Here is a 24,483-nt window from a genome sequence, read left to right as displayed (position 1 = left end):
AATATATTTATTAACGGAAATCTAATATAACACTGACTGAAGAATATAATAATGCTTAATTAAACCTGCAGAACACATACAGGTGTATATTCTATGTCCTTGACATTACTTTACTTGAGATAGGTGTAAGAAATTATTCAAATTTATTATGTATCATCAAAATTTGTCATTGCAGACAGAGTATCATGTTTGTCAGAGTTTCTATAAAAAGGGTTTTCGCATAAGCATGCAAGTATCTTTGATAGATTACACAAAAACTTCCGACTGTTATATTGGACAGGGTGGACCATTTTGGTTGTTTCTATAGGGTATCTAGGAAACCGTGAGAAATATTCAAATTTTGATACTGCAGTTTCGGGTTCTTTTTTTGAAAAAATTACAATGGCGCAAACGGATCGTGGCTATCTTGATCGGTTTCGAAGCTACAGGGGGATTCTCAAATTTTGTACTTTTTGAAGATGTTCGATAGTTTGTTTATATCAGCAACCACGGAAAAATAAATTATACATTCTAAAGGCACTTTTCTGTGTAGAATGCAGTGGCGTAGTCAGATTTTTTTCGAAAAAAATATTCTTTGAGATGTTAATTATACTTATGTTTTTTTTTAAATAGAACCCCCTGTATATTTTTAAATTTTCTAATTCGGCTTGGCATGGGGCTTCTCGAAAATATATAACACTCTATTTTTATTTTCACTATTAACCTCAACATTTCAATTTTTTCTTAAAATATCCACTTAGTAGATAGTGGGCCGCGCCGAGTAACAAAGTAAACGGTGGTCATGGTGATCGGGACATACCTTTGATGGATACGTGACATTTCATTTCAACAGATTGAAATTTGTGTATTTTAAATAATAAAAAAATGAGTAAATTTGAAAATTTTGAGAAATATATGTTAGAATGTTATATTGAGTCTAACAAACATAAGCAAATGGCAGCTGATTTATATTTTGAGCGGTATCCAGAGCGCGAGCAACCAAACCCAGCCATTTTTAAAAGGTTAGAAGATAATTTAATCAATTTTGGATCTTTTTAAAAACCGCGTCCGAAAAATTATCAGAAAGAAGATGAAGAAAATCAATATGTTAATGTCCTCGGAGCCGAATACATGAATTAGCAATTAAATAAAATCGAACAATACGAAGCAAATAAAAAATAAGTGTGACAGAAACAAAAGAACATATTTTAATGTAAACTCAAGAGGTTACTTCAATGCAGACAGAGTATCATGTTTGTCAGAGTTTCTATAAAAGGGTTTTCGCATAAGCATGCAAGTATCTTTGATAGATTACACAAAACTTCCGACTGTTATATTGGACAGGATTGGACCATTTTGGTTGTTTCTATAGGGTATCTAGGAAAACCGTGAGAAATATTCAAATTTTGATACTGCAGTTTCGGGTTCTTTTTTAAAAATTACAATGGCGCAAACGGATCGTGGCTATCTTGATCGGTTTCGAAGCTACAGGGGATTCTCAAATTTTGTACTTTTTGAAGATGTTCGATAGTTTGTTTATTTCAGCAACCACGGAAAAATGAATTATACATTCTAAAGGCACTTTTCTGTGTAGAATGCAGTGGCGTAGTCAGACTTTTTTCGAAAATAATATTTTTTGAGATATTAACTACTGTTTGACCAGCGGATCTGTAGCTACGGAAGGAATGCGAGAAAAAAAAATCGATATTGCCACGTTTATCTATAAAATTGCAAAATTGCCAGACATGAACTATAAATTTAATATATTTTTATTATATATAATGTGTTTAGCATATATTCTGACGTATATTACTAAGGAATTTTAACGTAGTTCATATTGTTCGATATGTTTTATTTAATAACTTATTTCTTTCATTCTGTATAATCTGCCTATTATGAAAGTTGAAGATTTTCAACGATATCATTGGCAAACCGGCATCGCCGCGCATGGCCGCCTATTCATCGAACATGATTGGCGAGTACGTCACAGGATTTGTTACCTTTTTGTTACCACGCGGTTGCCATGGCTTTTACGCCTTTCCTATTCGCTTGCTTTATCCCCAACTTCACGGTCTCTTCTGAAAAGAGTAGGAATATTGAATACTATTGAAATATCCAGTGGCGGCGTCATTTTTTTGATCATTATTACTTTATTTCATTATTTTATACCGGTTATCCTAAACTTTATTCCTATATTTTTAGTATATTTGATAGTTAAGTTGTGTTTTATTGTTTTGTTATCTTGTTATAATGTTTTTCGTTCGTAGTTTTTAATTATTAATATCAAGTTTGATCGTATATTTGTGTTTTAAAACGAATAAATTTGTTAAGGGTAAGACGCTACATAGTCAGACAAGAGAAATAATAGCTAATTTATATAGGTAAGTTAATAATAACGTGGATGAAATCTCATTTGGTGTATTTCCTTGTGTTCATAATAGGGTTTGCGATGAAGAAGCTACAGAGAGTTCGCTTGAGTTGCCGCTTAAACGTAAACTTGAGCGGATATTTCTTTATACCGGAGTTAGCGTATCGGCTATAAAAAAATTCACACAGAAGATAAAAAAAAGGCTGAAAACTAACCCCGATAAAATGATATCCTCTCTGGAAAGAAACGACCACGTGAGACTGCTGTCGAAAAGCTCAACGACTTTTTCGAAGTGGTCAGGAATTTGATAAATAGATTTTATCTCGAATTCAAACTCGTCCCCACAATTAGAAAGCTTTTGCAAAAATTGCAGGAAGAATCGAATTTTCCTTTTGCAGGGAAACGCTTAGGGGGTTATTAAAATCAAATGAATTTTTTTGGCGTAAATGTTAAAATAACAGATAAATATTAATGGAGCGGCCCATTATATTGCAGAGAGAGATATAAATATATATACGCGAAATTCGAAAATATAGCCAAGTATTATCTATTTGGATGTAACATATGGGTAGACAATGACCTAACCTTTAAAAACTGCTGGCGGAGCGATACCATATCTGGTGTAATAGGCAATATTGGATCTACTGGTGAGTAAAATTATGTTTTGTTTGCGCTTCCAAAGTTAACTATTTTCAAGATTTTTTTTTTGCTGGAAATAGTTATATCTAAAATTATGTATTATAGAAAAAAATATAGTTAGTACCGATATAAATAAATATACCTCAAGACTCAGTCTTGATCATCTGGTGATGGCAGACATGGTTAGCGAAACGTGCGTCCAGTGTAAAATTAAAAGTGTTTTGGTGTATTGTACTGATTTAGTGTTTTATTTTGCTGTGTAACACCAAAGGTTCCAATCCCCAGCTGTAATTATTTCTTCTATTATATTAACAACACAATAATAAAATGATTCAAAATATTTAAGGGAGCTTTAATAAAAGCTTTTAGTGTTTATCTGCTAACTCAACAGTAACGATTCAAACAGCATAAAGTAGAGTATTATATTTATGATACACATTATTTTCATATAACACCGTACGCCCATGCCTATTTTATGAATGAAATTGGGCGTGTTTTGTTTACAACTGTGTTCCCCTGTCGATACCCCGTAGCTACAGATCCGTTGGTCACACTATATACTTATGTTTTTTTAAATAGAACCTCCTGTTAATTATAAACCTCATGGTTAAACCGCCACTGGTACATACTCCAGAGTCGTTTGAAACAAAATAAATTAATATGATTGTATTACCTGGCTGAACCTAAAGGTAGGCTTGAGCGCCGAAGCCCCCCGTGGTTATTATTATAAATTCTGTAATAATAATCAGAAAAAAGATAAAAGTATCAGGTAAAAAATATTATAAATAATAATAATAAATGTTTTTGTGGTAATTATAAATTTCTAACAACTAAAGTCTACTTTAATACAAAATTACTGATAATTATTATAATTACAATGTTTAAACTTTGTCTGTACTTGTAACAATTAATTAATAATCGTTTTAACTAATGAATAGAAATATGTTTCTGTTATTTTTTAACATAAGTAGGTTATTGTGGCTTAATTTCCTTTTTTTTAATAAATTTACATAATAATAATAATTTCAATTATTATTTTAAAATGCTATTAATAAGTAATTAGCTTCAAGCTAAATTATATAAAGTAACTATACAGGGTGACTCTTAAATAAGTGCAAATATTTGTAGGGGTAGTATACCGGGTGCGTCTCAAAAGTGGCTTACCCCTATAACTTTATTATTTTTTCAGATAAAATATCGAGATTTGGTATGTTAGTGTATGATATAAATTAGGGTTGATTGACGTATTCAATTGTTTTCGCTCACTTCCTGTTTCACCGGAAATGACTACAAGTTTTGATTTTTCAATGGTACCCTCGATATTTTTTACTTTATTCGATAGAAAATAACGCTCTGAATAGAATGATATATCATATGTCATCTTTTGGCATTTTCGCATATGGTTTATTTGAAATGATAACTTGCGGTTCGTAACGAAAATTTGACTGAAAATACCAAGTGTGTAGTATCAAATTATACCCTCGTTCCATTTGAAAAAATTGAGATATGATTAAAAATATGATTTGAGCATTTTCTAACTGGCCATTTTCTAACAATAAGACACAAAAAACATTAGACGATCAAATCTATTTTTCCAACAAAATAGTTTTAAAAATATACTTTTGACGCGCAAAATCAGATTCTACCCCAGAAACACGTCTATGAGGTTTTTTCTGCGAAATAATTTTTTTGAAAATTTGGAATTTTTTGAAAACTTTTTTGAAAACTTCTTTAATTTCTAGTTAAAAAACATAATATCTTCGTAATATGGCAACATGGTTCTCAAAATTTACGCGAAAAATATTTTTTTTTTCGTTAAAGTAAAGTATCTTTTTTTTTGTATTTGGATTTATTTGACTGATTAAGGACATATTTGACAAACTTAAAGTAAAAAACAGTAAAGACAAAATATGTTTCTTTTATCGAAGATCTACCAGCCCTGAAAATATTTGTACTTATTTAAGACCCACCCTGTATGATAGATTTGTGGTTGGGAGGATTTAGACAGGACACCAAATATTAGCTGTGTGCTGTGTGTATAATATAAAAATAAATATTGCAACTAAAAATATGTAAGCTTTCAAAAAACTAAATATTTATGGTTGATTTGCATTTCTAGAATTTTTAAGTATATTTGTATTTACTAAACGATTAAAAAATTACTAGTATTGCTTAATTATCACAGGTCTACAATGATTTTGGTGCTGCCAAAAGGAAAACTGATTTTAAGTATATTTGATTACCCTGATTCTATCAGTATATTTGCTTTTTAAATGCTACGTGTAGTTTTCGAGAAATTACAGGTATAACAAAAAAGCTGAAAAAAAAAGAAATTTTTCTATAGGTTACAAGCTATTTTTTTAATTTTTTTCTACGATGGTGGTCCTAAAAAGGCGGGATGACACGATCAAAGTTACTTGGATCCAGTGGCGGCTCGTGGGTAAAAAATTAGGTGAAGAGTTAATTCTTGAAATTTTTTTGGCGCATACACCATTTTGTCAACATTTTTTAAAATATTATTTGAAAAATTTTTTGCTGCATTCACCATTTTGTCAACATTTTTTTTGTTATATACATACATTAGATCTATAATATTTTTGTTTTAGTTTGGGCTAGAACACATTAAATAAAAAGAGATACAACCAGTTTTCGATAAACACATTATTTTGCATTCCAGTGAAAATATAATTAAATTTACTTAAATTAAATATAATAAACATTATATACTGTTTGACCAGCGGATCTTAAGCTACGGAAGGAATGCGAGAAAAAAAAATCGATATTGCCACGTTTATCTATAAAATTGCAAAATTGCCTGACATGAACTATAAATTTAATATATTTTTATTATATATAATGTGTTTAGCATATATTCTGACGTATATTACTAAGGAATTTTAACGTAGTTCATATTGTTGGATATGTTTTATTTAATAACTTATTTTTTTCATTCTGTATAATCTGCTTATTACGAAAGGTGAAGATATTTCAATGATATCATTGGCAAACCGGCATCGCCGCGCATGGCCGCCTATTCATCGAACATGATTGGCGAGATTACGTCACAGGATTTGTTACCACGCGGCTGCCATGGCTTTTACGCCTTTCCTATTCGCTAGCCTTATCCCCAACTTCACGGTCACTTCTGAAAAGAGTAGAAATATTGAATACTATTGAAATATCCAGTGGCGGTGTCATTGTTTTGATCATTATTACTTTCTCTCATTATTTTATACCGGTTATCCTAAACTTTATTCCTATATTTTTCGTATATTTAATAGTTAAAATGTGTTTTATTATTTTGTTATCTTGTTATAATGTTTTTCGTTCGTAGTTTTTAATTATTAATATCAAGTTTGATCGTATATTTGTGTTTTAAAATGAATAAATTTGTTAAGGGTAAGACGCTACAGAGCCAGGACAAGAGAAATAATAGCTAATTTATATAGGTAAATAGAATAATAATAAAATAATTATTAGAATATTAACATTAAATATTGGCTAAAATGAAAAGCACCCACATTTTACCTAAATATTTTAGCTAAACTAACATATTTTAGCTAAACTAACATTTGGTTTATTTCCTTGTGTTCATAACAGGGTTTGCGACGAAGAAGCTACAGAGAGTTCGCTTAAGTTGCCGCTTAAACGTAAACTTGAGCGGATATCTCTTTATACCGGAGTTCGTATCGGCAATAAAAATATTCACACAGAAGATAAAAAAGACTGGAAACTAACCCCGATAAAATGATATCCAGCCCTGGAAAGAAACGGCTACGTGAGCTCGACGACTTTGATTTCCAAGTGGTCAGGAATTTGATAAATAGATTTTATCTCGAATTCAAAGTCGTCCCCACAATTAGAAAGCTTTTGCAAAAATTGTAGGAAGAATCGAATTTTCCTTTGGCAGGGACACGCTTAGGGGGTTATTGAAATGAAATAGATTTTTTTGGCGTAAATGTTAAAATAACAAAATAACAGATAAATATTAATGGAGCGGCCCATTATATTGCAGAGAGAGATATAAATATATACGCGAAATTCGAAAAAATCGCCAAGTATTATCTATTTGGATGAAACATGGGTAGACAATGATACCATATCTGGTGTAATAGGCAATATTGGATCTAGTGGTGAGTAAAATTATGTTTTGTTTGCGCTTCCAAAGTTAACTATTTTCAAGATTTTTTTTTGCTGGAAATAGTTATATCTAAAATTAGGTATTGTAGAAAAAAATATAGTTAGTACAGATATATAAATAAATATACCTCAAGACTCAGTCTTGATCATCTGCTGATGATGTTAACATAGTTGTAGAGAACATGCGCCCAGTGTAAAAGTAAAAGTGTTTTTGGTGTATTGTGCTGATTTATGTTTTATTTTTGCTGTGTAACACCAAAGGTTCCCAGCTGTAATTATTTCTTCTATTATATTAACAACACATAATAATAAAATTATTCAAAATATTTAAGGGAGCTTTAATAAAAGCTTTTAGTGTGTTTGTCTGCTAACTCAACAGTAACGATTCAAACAGGATAAAGTTTTTTGAAAAAAAAATTATTAATCAGAATTTATATTTATGATACACATTATTTTCATAAAACACCGTACGCCCATGCCTATTTTATGAATGAAATTGGGCGTGTTTTGTTTACAACTGCGTTCCCCTGCCGATACCCCGTAGCTACAGATCCGTTGGTCACACTATACAGTGTCCACCATAAAGTTGAATCCATATGGACGTTTTTTTTTTATATTAGAGTTTTAAAAAATCTTTTTGTGGCAATCGCTTCTGCTTTGAAAATAACTTAAAATGCACAAAGTCAAAGTTGACAGCTAACATCTGGGAGCTGTCAAATACAAAATATTTAAAAGAAATTTTTAAAAATTGGTTAAATTATTATTATTTTAAAAAAAGCGACTAACAAAATTATGTTTATTTTATATTTTTATTTTTTAATCGATTTAAGACCGTCCGAGGGGTAATACGTACCCTGCTGGCAGCCAAAAGGTCCTGGCTGAGCAACGTGTAGTTTCTTGCAGGATCCATCCTAACTCCTCTCATTAAGCTTCGGTCTTCCCTAGCATTTGTGGACCTTGGTCTACCTTCCCTACGCATCTCCATGACAGATCCAGTCTCTTTAAATCGGTTTTTAAGTCTAGAAATTAGACTTTAGGTGACTTTAAATCGATCAGGCACATCGATCTGTCGCGCACCGCCAAGAAGCAACAAGGGTGTTTTTCAAAAATGTGCATTTTTAACAAATCGCTGTAACTTTTTAGCTATGGAAAATTTTCTATTTCTATGAACACATTTCCAAAGCACCTTTTTACGTAGAATTTAATGGTTTAAGTATAATTTTTTTAAAATTAATAATTTAAGAGTTCAATCAACAGAAAAATTGATTTTTTATTTGGGACACCCCCTATATTTTTAATTAATTCAAAAGAATTTAACATTACCTTTCCAAAATATAGCACTTGATATTTTTGTTATAATCCCTTCAAATACAGAATTTTAAAAGTTCGCCACTTTTATAACTAGTAGGCGTTGGACCCCTTATCGATGATATGCCCTTAATGGAACTTGAAAACATATTTTTCCAGCAAGACGACGGACGCACCGCCTCTGAACGCTGAAGTTATCAGCAAATTTTTGCAGCCAATTTCAAGAATAATTGAATAGCTAACCAAGATCCCAGCCGTTGGCCGTCGAGAGGCCGCTTGACTTAGTGCCCATAGATCTAATCCTATGGATATATTTGCGGAAAAATAAAGGTTCCTTATTCTTCCGTTTAATCTAGACAAGAATAATTAGAAATACTTAGCAGTTATAAGAGGGTATCTTTCACCCCTACTGAGTAAATGAATTCCGCGAGAAATGTTCAAAAACTGCCCCGTCTGTCCATAACAGAAGACGGTCGATATGTCGAACACCTGTAGCAAAATCTCATGTCTTGGTTTGCTATTTATTTTTATTGTTATTAGATATAGTTTAAATGTGTTGATGTTGGTTAAATATATTTTAAATTGTCATAAAATTCTGCATCTCTCATAGCAAATATTATTTTCGTTTTAATTGATGCTCACAGCTAGAATTTTTTTGCCTTACAGCCGGTGCCGTTCAAAGTAGCGATGGGAACTATCGAATGAATTAGACTATCGAATGGTTAATGAATGAATGATTTCAACTATCGAATGGTTTTATTCGAATAAAATCATTCATTCATTTGTATACTAAAGCATATGTGATAACCTCGCCGTGCGACTAAATGGTTATCGTTGAGCCACGACTATCGAATGCTTTTGATAAATGAAATTTAGTATTCGTTTGATTTTTGTATGCGTCAGTGCATTATTAGTTCTTCCAAATTTTTATAACTTCACCGTATAAATACTGTGCTATTTTTGCGTTTACTAAAATAGTTAAAATACTAAAATAGTAGTTATTTTTTAATTTTATTTATTGACGATTGTGTGCATGTGCAGGTGGTCAAAATTTTTCCGAAAAGTTGTGTGGTTTTCCGTAGTCCGATCTTTCAATTATTTAATTTTATATGGTATATGGTCTATTTTTTAATGGGAAATTTTGAGAAGTAGCAATTTTTAAGAGAGATGAGATGAACTTAAATTAATTTTAAAAGTACATATTTGTATTTTAGATGTTTTAATAATATGAATTAGTTGAACTTAATAATCATATTAAAGTAATGTGGTTAAGTAAATGGTTATCGAACTCAAACTATGGGGTGAGAAAATTAAAATGAAAGTTTTACACGTGCCAATTTAAAAAAAAAGTTAACGATGTTTGTATTTTGTTTATGCTAATTCTCTTACATGTAGTTTTTGCGAAGAAATATTTCATTTATTTTTTAAAGTAAATGCCAGTAAAAGTAAATATAATTTTTAAATAGTAATATAAAGCACCTAATATAAATAATTTTGATTTCTAATTTTTATTTATATTTCGATACACTGCATGCTTAGAAAATTAATAAATGTTTATATTTCATGATTTTTAAAATTTGTTGTTAATATAACAAATTAGTTCTGTAATTATTATTATTTAATAAACCAACGTTGCCAAAAAATTTAGAAACTATATTATTTTTTAAATAGGATCTAATATAAATAATTTTGACATCTAATTTGTTGTTTATGATTTTGCTACTACTTAAAAGAAAATATTTATATTAACATGATTTAAATTTTGTTGTTAATAGGTATAACAAATTATTACTGTTATTATTATTTATTAAACCAGTCTTTGCTAAAAACATTAAAAAATAATTTTCCTACATCCAAAATAACAAGTATTATTGCAGTGTAACAACAGAATATTAATAAAAAAATGCAGAAATATAATATGTCTATATATTCCTAATTAACTAAAGCCAAACATAATATTCTTTGCTAATATCAACTAATACCAAAATATGGCAGCTTAACTCCTTTCATAATGTATTTTCTGTGTAAATACATGTGTTCTTATCTATATCTGACTCACAAAAAATCAAAATTCAGTGCCGGCTTCTTTCATAGCATTGCCACCGACCGCTGTCTGGGTTTCTCGGAAAAGAAACCTTACGTCGCCGGGCGACAACTAAAATTCAGTTAATATTTTATTATAATCGATCCTGACGAATGAATGAATTTCATAAATGAATATGAATTTTATAAATGAATGGTTTTGCTGCCAGATTACTAGATACAATATTTCAAGGCAGATGACGGATCTATTCGATAATTTTTATTCGAATAGTTTTCAACGAATGTTTTCTTACTAACTATCGAATTATTCGAATGAATTGCAACTATCGAATGTTTCGATAGTATTCATTCGATAGTTCCCACTACTAGTTCAAAGCCTACTTATTTAAAGCGGGCGAATTTTTATATATTCCATATCTCGAAGAGGAATCGAGGAAAATATCAAGTGTGTTATATTTTTGGAAAGGCAATTTTAAATTCTTTTCAATAAATTAAAAATATATAGGGTGTCCCATATAAAAAATCAAATTTTCTGTTGATAATTCTTAAATTAATAATTAAAAAAAAAGGTATACTTAAACCATTAAATTCTACGTAAAAAGGTGCGTTGGAAATGTTTTCATAAAAATACAAAATTTTCCATAGCAAAAAAGTTACGGCGATTTGTTAAAAATTCATATTTTTAAAAAACACCTTGTAACTCCGAAACGGTAACAGATATCGATATGCGGTTTTCGCCATCATGTTTTTGACAAAAATTGAGCTCCAGACACCGATATAGTAAACGCCACGAATGTTTGGGAGTGATTCATCGGTCGTTACCATGTGAACTAATCTGTTCAAGGTCACATAAAACTTAATTTCAGCGCCTTGGTGTTTCAAGTCATATAATAATCAATATATAATCTGTTGTAATTTGTTATTTTAACTGTCAAAGTCTTGTCAAAACATATATTTGGTTATAAATATAAAATGGAATGCCCCATTGGTCGCACACCAATGGACTGACGCACAAAAATGAATCAATCAAAGAAACGCGATATAGTATTGTCTTTGTCAATCACGTTAACGTTTTAGAATAAGTAGGAGGGGCGCAGGTAGATGATTAGATCGGGCCTTTAAAAACCTACGTCTGCGGTAAAAATTTACGTTTTTAATGTAAAAATGATACCGCGCGTGTCGATTCTAACTTCATCGAGCGATGAATCACTCCCAAACATTCGTGGCGTTTACTTTATTAGTTTTTGTCTATCTCCTATAGAAAAGGGCGTTTCCATTTAAAAGCGTCGAATTTGACCAACCCTGTACATTTTTGATGATAATGCTTTTTATTTGTTTGGGTACAATTTAGTTACGAAAGATTCTTTTTTCAAAACTATTAATATAATAAATGATTCGTCAGTTAAAGACGCTTAAGTAATAATAAATAATTTATTTAAAAATAAAATAATAATTAATTAATTAAAATATTAATAATTAAATTAATTACTTCATTTTAAAATCTATTAATGTCAAAAACTATAAAAAGGCTTATAATAGCATTATACCGAATTTTTCTGATTTGAATTTTAAAAAAATGGTTTATGCTAATCTGGTTTTGTATTAGCATTTGTTTTGAATTTCAGAATTCTAAGCCTCAATCAAAAGACAGTCTGTGTACAGTTATACAAGTGAAAAGTAATTGTAAACTGGATTTTTCTTGTAAGTTAAATAGTATCAGTTTCTTAATAAGTATCGTATCTCTATAATTTATATTATTATATACCTACAGTGCCATTTTATATACAGTATGTCCAAGAATATTAGACACAAGTTGGTAGAATAATTAATTAAATGCCCGTTTCGTATGCATAGGTCATGACTGGTAGTACACATTGGTAGAATGTTTTCTTCTTATGATAAAGTAGCTTTCTAGATTTCAATATGACTGAGTTTCTTCCATAAGTACTTCATGCTAGCTCAATTCTTCATTTGATTTCTGACAGTAGAGATCCCGAGCTGTGTATTAGTTGTCTCAAATATACAGGGTCCGGCAATAGTGCGTCGGGCATCTGTAGTTCCTAGAATAAAAAACTTGACAATTTTGTTTAATTGCATATCTTAAGTATGTACCAGGATGTATTTCAGGAAAATATTTTAACTTCTATAGGGTGGCTCAAAAAAGTGTGAGTGGAAGTCATTGACGTTTCGACCTGGTAGGGTCTTTATCAAAATTTATTGCTTGAACGTAGATTTCGGCCGTTTTATTTTAGTTTTTATTTTAATTTTTATTGTTTTCTTTTTACAATTTTATCATTTCCATTCTCAGCGAAGAAAATAATCCAATATCCAACATTGGCATCCACACACATAACATAAACATATCGATACAGTCATCACAATTTTTGTAAAGAGACATATACATTGAAATGGATTTTACAACACTTTGGTTTGGTTTAATTTCAACTTATATTGGTATATTTCTATTCCCGGTATTATACTGGGTATTTACTATGCAGTCGTCGGAAACTCCTTTTATTAAAATTAGGATGTTCATCTAAATCTACAGGTAGGTATATACATATACCCAGATTTTATTTATCTACAAATTGGGTACTTACCCACCATCCATCACTGATCCTTTTCAACTTTTCGATAAGTTATAAGATAATCGAGATTCAAAGGTTATCAAAAAATGCAAAAATTTCTACTAATTAAAAAATAAAAAGTAAAAGAAAGAAATAAGAAATAACTTTGAACTAAGAACTAAGGCTAGGATAAATCTGTGCGTAGCATATTGAGTTTCATAATAAGTAGAACAATGATGTGAAAACGGCATCTTTATCTCTACTCATAAACCAGAAACCCCGATAAATGGAACACCCTGTATATTATTGCATTTTTGGCTTCCCTTCAGATCACTTTACATAGCCCTAAGATATGAATAAATACGTTTCGATAGTTTCAGAGATATTAAAAAATAAATCAAAAATATATATTTTTCAGCCCTTCTTCTAAAAAAATATTAGAAATACAAGAACTGTTCTGAAATCAAAACTACACTAAGTATTTACTTTAGATGGTCTGTACTTACTTTGCTATAAATATGAAAATCTTAAATTATACAGGATGTTCAAAATTCTACGCCAAACTTTCTAAAATATAAAATAATTTTTCTCGTCTTCGTTTTTAAAATGGAACACCCTGTATATTATTTTTTTCAATAGATGGAGAATTAAAAAATGAACATTTTTTTTTATTTAGAGTATTTCAAAATTTTTTAACGGTTTCGCAGATATTTGCGGTTTTATATTTCATATGGCATTTTCCACAGTAAATTTTTATCAAAGCCACCCAATGATTTTTCTCTGGTATTTTACCATTGAAAGCGTCATATGAAATAATACTGCGTGTATCTGCGAAACCGTTAAAAATTTTGAAATACTCTAAATACAAAAAATGTTCATCTTTTTTTGTTCTATTTAAAAAAACAAAGAAAAATTATTTTATATTTTAGAAAGTTTGGCGTTGAATATTGAACATCCTGTATGATTTACGATTACCATATTTATAGCAAAGTAAGAACAGACCATCTATAGTAAATACCTCATATAGTTTTGATTTCAGTACAGTTCTTGTATTTTTAATAATTTTTTTAAGAAGGGCTGACAAATATATATTTTTAATTTATTTTTTAATATCTCTGAAACTATCGAAATATATTTATTCATATCTTAGGGTTATGCAAAGTGATCTGAAAGGAAGCCAAAAATGCAATAATATACAGGGTGTTTCATTTAAAAAAAATCATCCAGGTACACTCACAGTTTTTTGAGCCACTCTATAGAAGTTAAAATATTTTCCTGAAATACATCCTGGTACATACTATTCTAGGAGCTACAGATGCCCGACGCACTATTGCCGGACCCTGTATATTCTTCTACTATTCCCAGTGTTATGTTATTTCTTAAAACGTCTTTTCCGAGGGGCAAACCGCTGCCAAAAATGGTGTACAATAAATACCAATTTTGGGAAAAAAGTACCAAAAATACCAAATTATTTCCAAAAAAATACCAAATTAGAACCAAAAATACCAAATTAGTACCAAAGTCTGTCTTAAACAACATGTTTAAAAATTTGTTTGCTGGCATTGATTCTGGCTTATTCTCATCAGTTTCATTATCGGGTTCATTTAGACAAACCATCATCGTTTCCTTAAGAGCTTTCGATATTTCTCCATTTTCCTTAAGAGTAGAATTTATTTTCTCTAATATCGAAATAAAGTTGGTTATAAGAGGTTGATTATACTGAAACTTTTCAATTTTTCTTTTATTCCTTTGCGAGCGGCTGTATTTTGTAGACTTCCAAATTGAATTATTGCTTGTTGACGGTAAGGTTGAAGCGGCAGCTGATAATGGTAGTAAGGGAGTAACATCGGAGAATTATTATTGCTTGTGGATGGTATGGCTAAAGTGACGGCTGATAAAGGTAGTTCCGAGGCTCGTTTAGTTGGGGGATAATTACGCAGTCTAGTATTTTTACATTAGGATTTCTTTGATTACAGGGAGCTTCACATAGATTAGGGGGTACAAGTTTTCTACATGAGGGTTGGCATGCCTCTGTAATTTCCTCGGTATTTTCCGTAAAAGGCTCGGTAGAAGGCTTTTTTAGAAATGAAGTTATTTTTGGTTGTGCCTCAGAGGTATTTGAAGAATTATTGCTTACCTCGGATTTAAAACTTTGATTATTACTAATTTTTGGTATAAAAAATGTATTTGTATTTATTTGCTTTATCAAGTGTGTTTGAACATTTGAGCTTACCCAGCGTGCCTTTGTAACTCTTGTTTTTTTTTGTTTTTTGTAGAAGGATGATATTTTATTTGTAAAGTTACTTGCTTTTTACAAAAGCAGGTTATTTTGCATATTAAAGTCGATCCCGAAATCGAGTTTGCCTCGAAGTTTGCAGTAGAATTTGTGAGTAAAATTGATGTGCTAAAAATAATGTTATTAAACAGACTAATGCAGTTTAGAGTGCTCCAGAGTTCATCACGAATTTTTTACTTTAACCATTGTTTTTGTATTTTAGAAACTATATTATTTTCTTGGGTATAATCAGTTTCCAAAACATGTAGAGTGGTATCTTCTGAAAGACTTCCAGAACTAACAGGGGCGGATCGTGAATTTGTGGGGCCCTGGGCTGAAACTACTTAGAGGCCTACATAAGTACTCAACTAATAGCCATATCAAAAAACTGTTTCTATAATGATATATTATTATTCTTCTTCCTTACGTGCGGTCTCTTTCGTGGAGGTTGGCGATCACATTGACAAAATCTTCACGATACTCGGCTTTCCTTATGAGTTCTTCAAAAGTTAGGTGAGTCCAGTTTCTGATGTTTCTCAACCAAGATAGTTTCTTCCTGCCGAGACCTCTCATTCAATTAAAATCGTACTTACTCCAATCTATGTCTGAGTCTTACACCTCTTGCAGTGACATTTTTATGCTCATGTATGAAAATAAACTTATTAACGTGTTCCCTAACTGCTATACCATTTTAAAGATTTTTTTAAGATTGCCAATCACTAGCTGTGAAGCAGAACGCTCCTTCTCCAAGATGTATATGGAGAAAATAAATATAGGACAACAATGTCGAACCATCGACTAAATAACTTATCGCTTCTTTCCATAAATTGTGATCTAACAAAAGACTTGGAATGTGATGACCAAATAACTGTCAATTTCTGTGACTACAACCTATCAATTTCTATTACTAATTCATAATAAGTAAATAAATAAAATTGTTTTATTGTTTTTTTAAATTCTTATATAATATCACTATTTCGGTTTCTCTCTCACCCAAAGTTTGCCTGGAAGAGATTGCTGCTACAGCAATTAGGTCGCCTTTCGTACAACTACTACTTGCGTAGATTTAAGTAACATTTATGTTGCTTAAATCCACATATCTCACAAATTCCGAAGTCTACAGCAGAATAGGCAGAGAAAGAGAATTGCTCAATATAATAAAATTAAGAAAAACATCATACTTAGGGCATATATTGAGAAATTAAAAATACCACGTCTTACAATTGATAGTTAAGGGTAAGATTGAAGGAAAGAGGTCTCGGCAGGAAGAAACTATCTTGGTTGAGTAACATCAGAAACTGGACTCACCTAACTTTTGAAGAACTCATAAGGAAAGCCGAGAATCGTAAAGATTTTGTCAATGTGATCGCCAACCTCCACGAAAGAGACGGTACGTAAAGAAGAAGAATAATAATATATCATTATAGAAACAGTTTTTTGATATGGCTGTTAGTTGAGTACTTATGTAGGCCCCTAAGTAGTTTCAGCCCAGGGCTGAGTAATACATGAGCATAAAAATGTCACTGCAAGAGGTGTAAGACTTAGACTTAGATTGGAGTAAGTACGATTTTAATTGAATGCACTCGTTCACTAAATGCTCGTCTACGTGCAATTTCCAAATCTATGTTTTCGATATTTTTGTCTTGCAAATCCATTAAAAATTTGAATTTTTTGCTATATGTCTCATAGATTTGTCTCCTTTTATTTATATCCATAATCAGCTTATCCAAAGCAACTTTTAACGTGTCTCTCTAAATCTTTCTGTGCTGTATACTGAGAATTCACCTGTAGACTTATCTGAAAATTTTGGGATAATGCGTCTCTTGTTTATGTAATTGTAGTCTATTACTACACTAGTACTTAATTTTTTAGCTTTCTCGTCGTATTCCTGTAGCATTTGATCTGATTGGTGTCGTATGTTGCTCACAAAGTCTTTTAAAGACACAATTAACTTGTTGCCTTCACAAATGTCTAAACCAGGGCTCTGTATTTTTTTATTAACTAAATGAAATCTGTCCAAAACTTCTTCCCAAAAGAAAATGAAAATTGCAGTCTCGAGTTTCGCCATTTTATTGAATGAATTTCGTGCCTCTTTCCGGAAATCAACTTTCTCAACCTCATTTTCGCTGAAACTTTTGAAAATTTTCATAATGTCATCATAATTATTTTTAAGGCTATGACAGCATCATAGTGGCAAGGCCATCTGGTCTGGCTAAAATTTTTTAACCTGAATTTTAATTTTATTTCACGATTCAACAGTTCCCACCTATGGGTCTATTGTTTTTAGCGGGGCCTGGGGGCCCCTTGTAACGTTGGGGCCCTGGGCTGCAGCCCAAACAGCCCATAGGTAGATCCGGCCCTGAGAACTAAACGATTCTGTCAAAGAACCTTTAGATTCCAGATATTTTTAAGTATTAGCATGTACTTGGGGCTAGAAATATAGATATTTTTCAGTATTAGCTTTAGATGCAAATGGGCCAGAAATGATGCAATCCAAGTTAAGATATTCTTGGTCTATTTTTAATCCTTTGTTGGTCCAGTCCAGTTGACGGAAGATTTCTTCTAATGTTGCTGTAAACAGTTTTGGGGATATCGTGTCTCCCTGTCGTACTGCTTTGCCAGTTGGGAACTCTTTGGGGTTGTTTCGTATATCATTACTCTTGCTTTGGCTTCTTTGTACATATTGGCGAGAGTTTCTATATGAGGCCTGTCAATACCTTGTTTCGCTAGGGCTTCTATTATTGCCTTCTATTCTAAAGCCGTCTCAAAGTCTATAAGGCAATGGCTAGTGGAAGTTCGTATGCTTTTGTTCGGCTGATAGTTTCTCTTAGTGTATGTAATCGTGCTGAAGCCGCATCTAAAGCCTGCTTGTTTTTGTGGTTGTGCAGCCTTTAGCGTGTCTTGTATTTTGTTGTTTATTATTTTTGTGAATATCTTGTATGTTACTGATAGCTTACAGCTCTTTGCTGCCTTTCTTATGAATTTGAATTATGTTGGTGCTATTCCAATCTTGTGGTATTATGTATTATCCTATATTACATAACGACTATTATATGTAATGTATTTTGCTTCAGATTGACTGATAACTAACATGGACGACGAGACTAACATTCCGATGATTTTGAGAAAGAAGATACCAAAAAAATTTGAAGAAATTAAGAATGGAGATTATACCTTTGATGACTACTACTACCCTGTACATTTGTACTTGCGTGAAAACGATGTAAGAGTTGAAGAAAATAGTAGTGAAATTTCTCAGTTTCTAAAGGGAAAGAATGTTTTAGTTACAGGAGGCACAGGATTTCTTGGTATGTACACGAAATTTAGAATACTTGGTATTTTTTTCTGAATATTAAAAGGCCTAGTAAGGCCTACTGTGTTTGTCCCCACCAGTGTTGCCAGAAATTTTCGAGCGAATTTCTTCATCGGAGCCTTAAAAAACCTTCATATTCCTTCAACTTTACAAAAAAATTCTAGATATCGTGAAAAATCACCAAATTTCCTGTACAGGGTGGCGCCTCTCATACGCCGCGGAAGCTCCAAGGAGAACGGTAGTTTATATAGAAATGAAATTTGGGCACCATATGTAGGTTAGTTGAAAGCATTTTATAAAAATATATAGAATTATACAGGATGTTTTCAAAAAAAGTTACAAATCAAAGTTTTGTTTTTTCTAATGGAACACCCTATCACAGAATATCTAGCTACGCTACGTGGTGTAGGGAATAAATCAGTTTAAGTGAAAATTTGCAGTTTCTTTCAGAACGAAAGAATACTACTATTATAAGGGAAATTATAAAAAAAAGCAAAAATTGTACTGTTTTATAAACATATTTATTTATACATAAAAATAAATAAACTCTATATAGTATAATAACAAAAAATAACAGTGTTTATTCCACCCACCTACCAATTTTAAATGCAGAAGAACTGACTGTTGCAGGAAACGATCGGCCAATTTTTTTAAAGGGCATTAAAAATCTCATTTTTGAAAAAACTGCCTAATTGCAATAACAAAGTGAATATCCAAGCAAAGAAGACTTTACGAGAATCATGATCCTGAACCATTTTCAAGTCCAGTTTTAATCCTAAAACAAAAGTAAAATAGGTATATTAATAAAGTTTCTGGTTACTATAAACCAGCTATAAACTCTACCCAAAAAATGAAAAAAATTAATTGTATTAATTTGTTATGTTAAGAGAGGTTCGAAATATTTTTGACACTACTACTTCTACTTTTTTCTTAATAAGATGATAAATATAACTACTTACTTTTATTTTACCGGGTGTCTTTAACATATCTATCAGAGAAAGGGGGTACCAATACATATAAAAAATAGATGATACTGGCTCCTGCAGCAAATAAAATAACAAATAGTAAAACCTAAAATTATAAGTAACAAAATATAAATACCTATCTGGAACAAAAGAATTTGTTCCCTATCCATATTCATAAGTCAATAAAACGGAAGTTTAGAAAAAAAGGTAAATCACCAAAAAAAATTAACAAATATGACGAATTGTCATGATGTTATCATCTTGGTTGTCATGATAACGAAATCGAAAAGCGATTGTTCTAATTTCTATTTAGAAATTACGTTTTATATGGCTGCTTCTTTCTCTCTTGTTATATTAGAATGAGATAGTGGGCCCAATAGATGCAATGCGCAGATCAACATAAATAGAACGAAATTTTGCGTTCTGAGTTGCGCTACGGGAACGTTGTCCCTCTCTTTGCCATTTAATTTGCCAGTCTCTTTTTATTTGTTTGTCTAAGCCGGAGTCTCATGCATCCGAAATCCGATTGTACGACATCCGAAATTTGAAGTTATCGTGTGAAATAAAAAAAGCCTGTCACATACATCCGAAAGTTCGTTCCGAAATTTGACAGTTTTAACATTTTTCTGCTGCGCTGAATAGAGATTCATGTCATGTTTTATTGGAGAAACACTTATAAAAAATAACTTCCTCGCCAAATATCCCGAAATTGCCCACTTCCCACTAAACTTGTTTTTAAAAAACAAATGTTTTCAAAAAAGTGAGGTTAAAAAACACACGATATCGTACAAAAGTTAAACAAAATTTAACTTTATACGACGTCGGATGATTAGTTAAAATTATCGGATAAAAATTGTTGTCAAAATATTTCGACCAATAGGAGCACCGTCGGATCGTCGTGTCATCGGATTTCGGATGCATGAGACTCCGGCTTATTATGTCTCTACAAGAAACCGTTGACGTTCTGTTAAAATGACATTTTTAACTTGATATTTAAACTTAACTTAAATAAACAAAATTAACAATTACTACCTGATAACAATTACTTAATAAGGTAAAACCAAAAAGCCCCAAACTTTCAGTATGATTATTTTTAAATTTTACGACCATACCAATAGGTATGGTAGGCTATAGGATCGGCAAAAAAAGTTTTTTTAATTTCACTCAAAATGAGTTATTTGGGTCATAAATGACCTAAATACATAATATTTTCATGCTGTCTGTCTGTCTGTCTCTCTGTCTGTCCGTCTGTCCGTCTGTAACACGATAACTCAAAAACCGGTGAACCGATTTTAACCAAATTTGGCACAAAAATACTGTGGCACCCGAGAATCTGGCTATTAGTTTTTGGTGGCGGTGGGGGGTTGGTAAGGGGGTTAAAAATTTTAAAAATCGTAACTCCAAAATTACAGTAGCTAGCGAAACGCGTTTTTTTAAATGAAAGGTATATATGTCTAGATTTGTTATGAAGTATCTTTAAATTGTTGAATGACTATTTCTTTGTGTAAATCGACTAAATATTAAAACATACCTGAAAAGCACCTACACACAATACCTCCAGAAATAAATTATGTTGTCATTGTCAGTGGTTTGTCAGTTAGATTATATATCAAGTTTTTAGATAATTTAGGGATCAGTTCATACAGCCAGCTTTAGATACATAAATATTAGAACAAAGATTCGTTTAAACGACATTAGTGAAGTAGCTACACAAAGCGATTTTAGGAAATTCATCCTCTTAGAGAGTAAAATTATGTCGGAACAATTTGTTGTATGAAAATTCCTTACTATGTGGTCTAGAAGAATGAAATCCTAAAAAAAGAATTAGAAGAGATTTCTGAAATCAAGAGATTTCTTTCATCAACCAAATGGGTAAAGTTAGTAAAAATTTATATAAAACTTGGTGACCTCTGGATTATACACATAAAAATTGGCACAAAGAATCATTTAAAAGACATGAGTTAATTATTTGGATAAAGCGATTTTATGAAATTTCTTAGAGAGTAGAATAGGGAATGAAAGTTTTCTGTACGAAAATGCATTACTATAACATCTAGCAGTATAAAATTTTATACAAGGGTTTATTTAGTGACACATCAATAATATAAACGAAATATTTCTTCTTCAATTATCCTTCAAGGAATAAAAAATAACTATAAATGGAGTATTAGTGCTCTTAATAAACCAAAAAAAGAGATGAAAAATAAAAAAAAATATCAAGGGAGTATATTAAGTAAAGCGACAATTGAAAATTTCAAATATTCAAAAAACTTCATATTTCATTTAAAATTTTGGCGTTATTAAAACCAATGAATACAGACCAACAAACAAAAAATGTAATATACCAAATATGTGTGAATGCGATAAATTTTACATTGGTGAAACATCTAGACCCTTAAATGTCAGAATTAAAGAACATAAAGATTATTTAAGAAAGGTAGATTTTCACAAATCTAAGATTTGTCAGCATTCTTGGGACACAGGGCACAGAATAAATTTTAATAACGCCAAAATTATAATGAAAGAAGCGATAGCCTCTAAAAGAAAAATAAAAGAGGCTTTTTTAATTCAATCTAATAAAAATAAATGTATTGCTCATGCATCTGTGGATGTTAGTAATGTATAGCAATCGCTTCTTTGATTTTAAAGAACAATAGATACAAGATAAATAAACATAACATACGTAAAATTTAAAAATAATCATACAGAAAGTTTGGGGCTTTTTGGTTTTACCTTATTAAGTAATTGTTATCAGGGAGTAATTTTTAATTTTGAAGTTTAAATATCAAGTTAAAAATGTCATTTTAACAGAACTTCAACGGTTTTTGTAGACGTATCTGTTTTAAAAAAGTAAAGTGTTCTCGAATAGTTGAATTGAAATATTTTAAATAGTTTTTTTCTTTATTCTTTGTATTTTTTTTGCTTCCGACGACGGAAAGAGATAACTTTTCGAAACGTTAAGCATTTTTTTAGGCAAATTTGTATTACTATAAACATAATTTCTGACAAGCAGCGTCCGTTTAGGTTTAACGCAGAAGTGTTTACAAAAAATAATTATTTTATTTTGTAGATTTTCTTGCAGTGCAGTGGCAAAAAATGTTCATTTAAAAATAATTAAATGAACTAATAAAGCCAATTATACCGATTATACAGCTGAAACTTTTGATTTTGTTTAGGTTTTGTTCTAGTTGTTTTAGATTTAATTGATTGTTTACTAATTTTGTTTTCAACTTTTCATTTTTTATTTTTACATAATTATTTATAAATTTTTGCAAAAAGGCATAAAATATTGTTCCAAAATCCGATGGGCACATAAAATTTTACATTTAAGAAAAAAGGTTGCACCAGTGCAGTCCCGATTTTTGAAATGGAAAAGGTGGCAACCCTGCTATTGCCTGAACCTTTATAATTTTTTATGTATAAATTATGAAGTTTTTATGCATAAATTTTCAGTCAATATAATCTTTTTTTTTTGGAATAAATAGAATAAATGAATGAATGAATACTAAAGAAGTAAATAAAAAACCTTATACGAGGGCAATAACCTCTGTTATTTTTGCGCCTCTGTATAGCTTCCTGCTATTCCAATGGCATACTTTTTAAACTTATTATGCTGTGACAATATGAATTGTTAGAAATTGCTAGAAAAATAATTGAAACTTGTTTTGATAATTTGCATATAATAAGTTAGTATCAAACAAATTGATTATTCAATTGTTTGTGCTAAATGACGCAATTTTGTGTGTGTTTCTTTAAATAATTTTTGATGATTTATTTTAATAGTATTAAATGACAAAGCTCAACATACATAAAATTGATGTTTTAAACTAATTGATGTTTTTTAGAGACCTTAAACAATTCTGTCTTTTAAATACACAATATGAAATTGCAAATAAAAATGTAAAGTAAACAAACAAACAAACAAAAGAGAATACAAAACATTATACAAATAACGTTTGAATTTTCAAATACAAAATAGTTTTAATTATAATTAAATTTTAAATTTTAGGAAAACTATTAGTCGAAAAACTAATAAGATCATGCAAAGATATTGGTAAAGTTTACATAATTATAAGACAGAAAAAAGGAAAAGACTTCCAAGTTCGAACTAAGGAATTTTTGGATAACTGGGTAAGTTAATAAAATTGAAATGGTGTAAAAAAATCAGGGGGTGATAGTACTCCTAAAAATAGTAAAAAAAGTTCCTATAAATATACGGCGGAAAATGCATATTAAGGGAGTTAGGGGCACTGAAAGGGAAATTTTATTTACACAATACTTTGATCTAAACAAATGAATCGGTAACCGCGCATACTCCTTAAAAAGTAAAAATGAAAAAAACAATTAAACATTTAACTTTAGAGAATAGACAATTAAATTGCCAGGTGTTACAAACATGAATTAAAGAAATACCCAATAAATTATCTATTGAACAATCTAAAGAGGCTACGTACAAATTATGTCCATCAATGGACATAGCAAATCTTGTTAATATTCAAATTGCACAAATTAACAATTCAGCTAAAGGAAGAAAAGTAACTGATGAATTTAAATATAAATGTTTGGCTATATTTTTAAAAGCCAAGCCGGTAAAAAAAATTTGAGCCGTCAAATTTGACAGCTGTCAAAAAAGTTGTCCGATTTTGATAAAAATCGATATATTGGATGCTCCCTACCCCATAGTCGGTTTTCATTTTATTTGTCTCACATTTGAAGTGTCAAATTTGACAGCTGTCGTTTTTTTAAGTTCTCCTTTTTTATGAGAATCGATACACGTATTATTAGGATGCCCATAGGTAGTTATTTAAGAAAAAGAATTGAGTTTAAGTGTGTGTCACTGAGAAACCAGCATAACTTAAAAAGTAAAAAATAAATTTAAGAAAAAA

General features: G+C 30.7%; 1 protein-coding gene across 1 annotated transcript in view; it reads left to right on the top strand.

Moving 5' to 3' along the window:
- Positions 1-12,093: 12,093 nt before the first annotated feature.
- Positions 12,094-24,483, top strand: part of LOC115882577 (fatty acyl-CoA reductase wat-like) — a 36,421-nt gene continuing 24,031 nt past the window's right edge. Inside the window, exons 1-3 of the mRNA XM_030900766.1 lie at positions 12,094-12,178; positions 18,394-18,627; positions 23,607-23,728. Of these exons, the coding sequence (XP_030756626.1) occupies positions 18,411-18,627; positions 23,607-23,728 (339 nt within the window). The 5' untranslated portion in view covers positions 12,094-12,178; positions 18,394-18,410. The remainder of the gene's footprint in view (positions 12,179-18,393; positions 18,628-23,606; positions 23,729-24,483) is intronic.

The sequence above is a fragment of the Sitophilus oryzae genome, unplaced genomic scaffold, assembly GCF_002938485.1.
Source record: "Sitophilus oryzae breed Bouriz unplaced genomic scaffold, Soryzae_2.0 scaffold_1789_pilon_pilon, whole genome shotgun sequence".
NCBI lineage: Eukaryota > Metazoa > Arthropoda > Insecta > Coleoptera > Curculionidae > Sitophilus > Sitophilus oryzae.
Note: the sequence above shows the minus strand (reverse complement) of the source record. Positions and strands in the feature narration are given on the sequence as shown.